Raw genomic sequence first — 9,001 nt, 5'->3', positions numbered from 1 at the left:
TCATCATAATCAATTGAAACCTCTTCCAAGATAGTGGAATCATTACTAAATAAAGGCATGACCTCTCCAAATCCACTTTCATCAGTGCAATCATCATAAGTAGGAGGCATGCTATCATCATTATAAATTTGCATATCAAAACTTGGGAGACTAAAAATATCATCTTCAATAAACGTAGCATCCCCAAGCTTGGGACAAACATTAATTACAGCAAATATATTCTCAAAAACATCATCTTCTTCAAACATAGCATCCCCAAGCTTGGGCCTTTTCATATCATAAGCATAATCACTCTCATCATCAATAGTATGGATAGCACCAATAGTATAGCAATTATCATATTCTTCCAAGCAAGTGCCAAAAAGATTTTCAAGATCATAAGAAGTATCATTATCTTCCCAATCATAATCATCACAACAAGCAATAGGCATAACGAGATCATCATCAAGTGCACCATCTTCCACAATTATATTTTAATGAGGCACAACAGTAATAGGAGCAGCATTATTTGGGAGATATATCTTTTTACCTCTCTTCATTTTTCTTTTCTTCTTATTCACCACATCATGTGTGGGTTCAATACTCTTTTTGGAGCTCCTTATTAATGAGATTGGTTGAATAAAAGGCTCCTCCTCGTTACCTGGTTCATCATAAGAAATAATAGGAGGATATTGGGAAGGCTCTTCCCTTTCATTAGTATTCTCTTCATGCTCTATTTGTTTTCTTTTCTTTATGTAATTGGCAATATAAGGGTTTTCAATGCAATTCACCGCACAATACATATAAATTTCCTCTAGATCAAAATCAAGAAATTTATCGAGATTAAATTTTGGAATACCCTTAGTTATATGTTTCATTTCTTCATAACCCAAAATAAGACTAAGCTCTTTATGATGCTCAAGGTTAATCAAGTTATCACAATTTTTGGACACGACTTGATCATGAAACAAATAGCATTGGAGCTTTAAATGACCATGTTCATTGCAAAGTTTACAAGGATGGCGATAAATATTGAATCTTTCAGCACAAACATCTAGCCTTTCTTGCAACAATTTACTTTCTAAATGCTTATGCCTCTTGCAATATGTATCTTCCCTATTTGGTGTGTACTTGCAAACCCAATGCACTCCACAAAAATTGACATGTTTATAGGAGACATTTTCATCATAACTAGTGCAATCATCATTAGTACTATGGATATTCAAGGAGTGCCAAACATGCTCATCATTCAAAGATTTAGTGCCAAACATTTTAATGCATTCTTCTTCTAACACTTTGGCACAATTTTTCTTTCCATCATACTCACGAAAGATATTAAAAAGATGAAGCGTATGAGGCAAACCTAATTCCATTTTTTTGTAATTTTCTTTTATAAACTAAACTAGTGATAAAACAAGAAACTAAAAGACTCGATTGCAAGATCTAAAGATATACCTTCACGCGCTAACCTCCCCGGCAACGGCGCCAGAAAAGAGCTTGATGTCTACTACACAACCTTCTTCTTGTAGACGTTGTTGGGCCTCCAAGTGCAGAGGTTTGTAGGATAGTAGAAAATTTCCCTCAAGTGGATGACCTAAGGTTTATCAATCTGTAGGAGGCGTAGGATGAAGATGGTCTCTCTCAAGAAACCCTGCAACCAAATAACAAAGAGTCTCTTGTGTCCCCAACACACCCAATACAATGGTAAATTGTATAGGTGCACTAGTTCGGTGAAGAGATGGTGATACAAGTGCAATATGGATAGTAGATAATGGTTTTTGTAATCTGAAAATATAAAAACAGCAAGGTAACTAATGATAAAAGTGAGCGTAAACGGTATTGCAATGCTAGGAAACATGGCCTAGGGTTCATACTTTCACTAGTGCAAGTCCTCTCAACAATAATAACATAATTGGATCACATAACTATCCCTCAACATGCAAGAAGGAGTCACTCCAAAGTCACTAATAGCGGAGAACAAACGAAGATTATGGTAGGGTACGAAACCACCTCAAAGTTATCCTTTCTGATCGATCTATTCAAGAGTCCGTAGTAAAATAACACGAAGCTATTCTCTCAGTTCAATCCATCATAGAGTTCATACTAGAATAACACCTTAAGACACAAATCAACCAAAACCCTAATGTCACCTAGATACTCCAATGTCACCTCAAGTATCCGTGGGTATGATTATACGATATGCATCACACAATCTCAGATTCATCTATTCAACCAACACAAAGAACTTCAAAGAGTGCCCCAAAGATTCTACCGGAGAGTCAAGACGAAAACGTGTGCCAACCCTTATGCATAGGTTCATGGGCGGAACCCGCAAGTTGATCACCAAAACTTAAATCAAGTGGATCAATAGAGTACCCCATTCTCACCACGGGTATCCCACGCAAGACATACACCAAGTGTTCTCAAATACTTAAAGACTCAATCCGATAAGATAACTTCAAAGGGAAAACTCAATCCATTAGAAGAGAGTAGAGGGGGAGAAACATCATAAGATCCAACTATAATTGCAAAGCTCACGATACATCAAGATCGTACCACCTCAAGAACACGAGAGAGAGAGAGAGATCAAACACATAGCTACTGGTACATACCCTCAGCCTCGAGGGAGAACTACTCCCTCCTCGTAATGGAGAGCACCGGGAGGATGAAGATGGCCACCGGAGAGGGATTCCCCCTCCGGCAGGGTGCCGGAACAGGTCTAGATTGGTTTTCGGTGGCTACGGAGGCTTCTGGTGGCGGAACTCCCGATCTATTGTGCTCCCCGATGTTTTTAGGGTATATGGGTATATATGGGAGGAAGAAGTACATCGGTGGACCTCCGGGCTGTCCACGAGGCAGGCTGGCGTGCCCAGGGGGTGGGCATGCCCCCCACCCTCGTGGGCAGCCCGGGACTCTCCTGGTCCATCTCCGATACACCGTGGGCTTCTTCTGGTCCAAAAATAAGTTCCGTGAAGTTTCAGGTCAATTGGACTCCATTTGATTTTCCTTTTCTGCGATACTCTAAAACAACGAAAAACAGAAACTGGCACTGGGCTCTAGGTTAATAGGTTAGTCCCAAAAATCATATAAAATAGCATATAAATGCATATAAAACATCCAAGGTTGATAATATAATAGCATGAAACAATAAAAAAAATATAGATATGTTAGGGGTATCCAGATCCCGCTATTGGTTATTGGCCTGAGAGGTGTCTCGGTCATGTCTGCATGGTTCCCGAACCCGTAGGGTCTACACACTTAAGGTTCACTGACTCTAGAGTTGTTATGGGAAATAGTATGTGGTTACCGAAGGTTGTTCGGAGTCCCGAATGAGGTCCCGGATGTGACGAGGAGTTCTAGAATTGTCCGGAGGTGAAGATCGATATATTGGGCGAAGGGTATTGGAGACCGAAAGTGTTCCGGAGGTACCAGGCTATGGCTAGCATGACCGAAAGGTGTTTCGGGGGCCCCGACAAGTGTTGCAGGGCCTCATGGGCCAAGGGGAGGGGCAAACCAGCCCACTAAGGGGTTGTGCGCCCCCACACCCTTTTCCCATGTTACTTGGGGAGGTGGGGCGCCTCCACGGCAAGCCTCCACCTGCTTGGCTTGGGGGGCAAGTCTCCCTAGGGTTTCCCTAGAGAGATCCAATCTGCCCTAGCCGCCGCCCCCTAGGGGAAACCCTAGGGCGCCTCCCCCTCTCCCCTTCCCCCTATATATATTGAGGGGATGGGGGAAGCCACACCCTTCCCCTGGCGCATCCCTCCCCCTCTCCAACTCCTCCTCCTCTTCCTAGTGCTTGACGAAGCCCTGCCGGAGAACCACGAGCGGCAACACATCTTGATTTTTTTCCGTTAGTGATCTTGTTGCACCTTTCTTTCTTGTTATGGATGCCAATTTGCCATTTCAAGTGATTGTGATCTCGATCAACACTACCTTATCCATGTTGACCCAAGTTGACCAAGTGATATCATTAGCTTATCATTTCTAGTAGCATCAGTTGTGTAGCTTGGTTTTCCAATCCAAAGACGCACACATATTTGACTTCAGATTTTGCTAGAGTGTTCGCTCCAAATTTTGCACTCAAATCATGAAATTTCTAGTGATCTTGATATTCAGGCATTTTTGTTTGCTAATGAGCTAGCATAACCATTTTTTAGCTGCTATTAGTGCAAAAGAAATATGATTAGATATGGACAATTGATTCAGAATACCTGACTTTTACTGTAAAAAGATCATGATGTGTATTTCTGACATTTAATTTAAGTGAAACGTCGAAAATCTTCCATGTTTTATTATATAATTGTAAGCTTTTCGTGTTGAAAAACTATCATGCAGTTGATAAATGGAATTTACTGATAACAAAGAGGTCAAAGCAATGAAATGTTCCTATGTTGTCATATCTACTCCATCAACAATGAAATATGACCTCGTGGTTCACTTCCTAACGGGTTCATACTTTTTGCAGGCCACTGTACCAGTTAACCCGAAGCCTTTCCTGAACAACCTGACAGGGAAGTCTGTTATTGTCAAACTAAAATGGGGTATGGAGTACAAAGGTAATATGTGCCCTTTTCTTATTTCCACTTCTATTATTTCCTTGTTTAGTGTATGTACTTTATTTCCCAGAACCCCCTTGTCTTCAGTAATGATGACTGACAATACTTTCATCCCCAGGGTACCTTGTTTCTGTGGACTCTTACATGAATCTGCAGGTATTACTTTTTTTGTTTTGCTACATTATTAAAGCTGTGATGGATCAGCATGTCAAAATTAAACATTATCAGTGCCTTCTGATGGATCAATATTTTTAATTTTGTTACTGTCTTTCCTACTGCTTGCAGCTTGCTGATACAGAGGAGTATATTGATGGACAATTCTCTGGAAACCTTGGAGATATACTGGTAAGGTAACAATTTATGATCACCTTTAACTTTGCTAGTGTGAATTAGTCCTGTACTAGAGGATATGCAGGGCCTTGAATCAGAACAACTCATATGGTTCGCATCTCCTCAAGGTTAAATATTTTCATACAGTTGAACAATAAATAACTTAGCACCACATATTTACCATCAACTTTAGCTTATAGCAACCCAGGGAGTAAACCATCCCATTGGGGAGAAACATCGAACACTTGGTACACCGTACATGTTGCTTAAGCCAATCTCGATATGTCCAGACTGTGAAACAACTATCGCCAGAGTAGAAGTTGGGGCAACAACGAAGTGTGCTAGGAACAGATGTAGAGGGATGGGAAGGCGAATACTTACCTGATGCAGTACCACCTCTGCAGGATCGTATGCATGAGCCACCACTGCTCTCAACCAAGCTGTAACGCCCCGGACACACCTGCCGGTGGTCGTTACTCCTGGCGGGATCTAGACTGGCCCCACAGATCAATACTAGTCTTTTCTGCGCACTTTGTCCTCACTCGTGCGCACCCGGGAGCAACTTCCCGGTCGGTCACCCATCCTGACACTACTCCAAGCTGAGCACGCTTAACTTTGGAGTTCTGTCCGAATGGGCTCCCAGAAAAGAAGGAATTCCTTATTGATATGAGTAGTCTATCATCCCTAATAAGTCAGGCCATCGCATACATCCCCACTCAGAGGAACCGACGTCCTCGTCGGGCCCCAGGAACGTTCCCTCTTGGCACATATGTCTGTGCATCCAGTCCGGTACATGTACCATGCCGTGTGTCACGACGGGTCACAAACGTCATGAACAACATGACCACGCACCTGTCCGCAAACATCCGTGTAACCGCGAGGGTCGGCTCTGATACCAACTTGTAATGCCCCGGACACACCCGCCGGTGGTCGTTACTCCTGGCGGGATCTAGACTGGCCCCACAGATCAATACTAGTCTTTTCTGCGCACTTTGTCCTCACTCGTGCGCACCCGGGAGCAACTTCCCGGTCGGTCACCCATCCTGACACTACTCCAAGCTGAGCACGCTTAACTTTGGAGTTCTGTCCGAATGGGCTCCCAGAAAAGAAGGAATTCCTTATTGATATGAGTAGTCTATCATCCCTAATAAGTCAGGCCATCGCATACATCCCCACTCAGAGGAACCGACGTCCTCGTCGGGCCCCAGGAACGTTCCCTCTTGGCACATATGTCTGTGCATCCAGTCCGGTACATGTACCATGCCGTGTGTCACGACGGGTCACAAACGTCATGAACAACATGACCACGCACCTGTCCGCAAACATCCGTGTAACCGCGAGGGTCGGCTCTGATACCAACTTGTAATGCCCCGGACACACCCGCCGGTGGTCGTTACTCCTGGCGGGATCTAGACTGGCCCCACAGATCAATACTAGTCTTTTCTGCGCACTTTGTCCTCACTCGTGCGCACCCGGGAGCAACTTCCCGGTCGGTCACCCATCCTGACACTACTCCAAGCTGAGCACGCTTAACTTTGGAGTTTTGTCCGAATGGGCTCCCAGAAAAGAAGGAATTCCTTATTGATATGAGTAGTCTATCATCCCTAATAAGCCAAGCCATCACACAAGCACCAAGCGAGGCCGTCGTCCCGGACGTACAATCATCCTGGCAGTGCGGCATCATGACCAGCACGGAGGCCAACGATACCGTCGAGCCAAAGAGCATGACCTAGGGCTAGTCTCGGTGGTGCCAGCGACGGCAAGAAGGCTATGAGATCGCGAGAATCTATAGCGAGACGTTGAGAGGAGCATAGAGGTGCGGTTGCTAAAGTAGATCACCATCATCGATAGTTGGATTTGGCAAGAGGGGTGCTGGGCGTGGTAATTGTGTGAACAGCGCCACCCCCTTGAGGTCTTGACCCAACACTTTCCAAAGCTTTTCCCTTCTACCCGCACGAAGGACATGAGGATGGGCAGGTGGGGAACTGGGGATACGGGAGAGATCATTGGGAGAAAGATCCCCTGCCTGACCAAAGGGCCCCAGCAGGCGAATGATCCAGTCAAAATCAACAGCACAATCAGAAAATTGTACACCCCAATTGAATGTGAGAGCACCAACCCCTAGGGAGCTTAAGTGGATTTGATACCTATGTACTTGATGAGCTATCCCTGCTAAGGCCTTGTACAATGCTAACTGCTTAGGGAAGTGCTTAGAAAAATAACCCGGGTTTTTTCTGAAGCACCAGTGCCTATTTTCACATGAGGGATGCCTAATTAAGCGTCTACCCTCTCCAAATAAGCACTGGTGCTTAAAGAAACACTGGTTTATTTTTTTAAACACCTTGCATTGTACAAGGCCTAAAGCATGCATCTACCACTATGTGTTCTAAATTTTACCGGAAGTACTGCACGTCCGACATTTAGAGTCCGATGCTTGTACAATATGCGATCGGACCATCTAGCTTAAACTAATAATGTGATGGATGGCTGATGGTAGGTGTCGTACAAAGATCGGACCAGAATTTCTCGTACGTATAGCAGCTCTCATGTTTTATTGTCACTTGATGAAATAGAATCATTGTGTGTATTCAGTTCACGGAAATTACATGCCGATAATGGCTGATTCCATATTTGATGTCTGCACTTGCATCATATATTCCTTGATCAAATTGTGACATTTGGTACCTAGTTGTCCCTCATGGTGTGTTCTTTCCTTGGTCAACAGGTGCAACAATGTTATGTATATGCGTGGCGTTCCAGAGGATATCGAGATAGAGGATGCAGCATGAGAAGACATGGACCGCTGTCACGCGTAGATATCTGACATGAACGTGCCAATCTAGCCCTGTTTCAGATGTAGTCTCTATTGATGCAGGATGTACGATTTACCTGCTCCCGTGCTATCTACATGTTTGGTTGTACTGGTGACCAGATTTTTCAGTTTTCAATCGTCTGGATGGTGCTATCGTCCTTGCTGAGTGTTAGAAGTACTGAATTTCTTGAGCAATTCTATTTTGGGGTGCCGGGTTTTGGAAACTATATGCCGAATTGACCCTCCGTTCCTACCTCACTCATTTCGTTTGAGGTATATCATTTCTTCATCCATAGCCACTTTGGTATTACAGACAAACGATCTGATGAGGTTATTATTCAAAGCAAACGTCCGCATTGTCAATTTGTTGGGTGTTTGGTTTGAGCCAATAGATAGTCCATTCCATGTTTGGGACAACATGCCAAACTAGAGCAGGATTTCAGTAGTACAGGGTTCTACTTGCACCATTCCATGTTTGGCTTGAGAAATGTAGGGCCACGCTTGGGATGGTTGTAAAATAATACGAAGGTGTTCTGATTACAGGTGTAACTTACCGGCTAATAAGTAATTTCAGGTCGGAAACAAAACGACCGACCGAGGCATGTATTCTTTATGTAGGTATTTAAAAACCAAAACGTCGATCCAAACAGGGCACACCGTCGGGTCTCCCTGCGTGTCTATGTTATTATGTTGGCATAGGTTACATCATGTGTCTAACCACACATATATAAGAGGCTAAGGATACAAGTGTCCTATTAGGACACGATGCCATATCCTATCTACACACCATACGACTCGGTAGCGATCCGACCTCAAACGGTCAAATCTCTGTGTATAAGTGTCATCCCTGGATCGGTAATGCTGACACACACAGTATTTGAAGGATTTATAATAGAGTAGCAATCACACACTTATTACATCGAATATCTCAAAAAAGAACTTATTACAATAAGTATGGCTTAAGGCCATCTAGGTAAGATAATAGCGGAAGGCTTGGAAGATAAAGTGAGTCCATCAATTCCAACGGCATAGCTGAGTGCACGACAAACGACCTAGCACACCTTATTATTCGTCTGAAAAGTATGCAACATGATATGTTGCAGCCCGAAAACTGGTCAGCACATAGAATATGCTGGCAAAATAACACAGTAGAGCAATGAACAAGTAAATGCTATCACTACATGCATATATGGCTAGTGGAGGCTCTATGGTTTAATGTTTTTCCGAAAAGCTAATTTTTCCCTACAACAAAGAATATATTTTATTTAACTATCACGGTAGTTGAAAATCATTGAGAATGGTAAGACCCCATCTCAATCCTAAT

At 43.4% G+C, this 9,001-nt stretch overlaps 1 protein-coding gene across 1 annotated transcript; it reads left to right on the top strand.

Moving 5' to 3' along the window:
- The first annotated feature begins 4,416 nt into the window (after positions 1 to 4,416).
- Positions 4,417 to 7,904, top strand: LOC125527272 (probable small nuclear ribonucleoprotein F). The gene is made up of 4 exons (XM_048691806.1): positions 4,417 to 4,535; positions 4,654 to 4,691; positions 4,821 to 4,885; positions 7,591 to 7,904. The coding sequence occupies exons 1-4, from the start codon at positions 4,523 to 4,525 to the stop codon at positions 7,652 to 7,654; spliced, it is 180 nt and encodes a 59-aa protein (XP_048547763.1). The 5' UTR covers positions 4,417 to 4,522; the 3' UTR covers positions 7,655 to 7,904.
- The last annotated feature ends 1,097 nt before the right edge of the window (positions 7,905 to 9,001 follow it).

The sequence above is a fragment of the Triticum urartu genome, unplaced genomic scaffold, assembly GCF_003073215.2.
Source record: "Triticum urartu cultivar G1812 unplaced genomic scaffold, Tu2.1 TuUngrouped_contig_341, whole genome shotgun sequence".
In the NCBI taxonomy this organism is placed as follows: Eukaryota; Viridiplantae; Streptophyta; class Magnoliopsida; order Poales; family Poaceae; genus Triticum; species Triticum urartu.
Note: the sequence above shows the minus strand (reverse complement) of the source record. Positions and strands in the feature narration are given on the sequence as shown.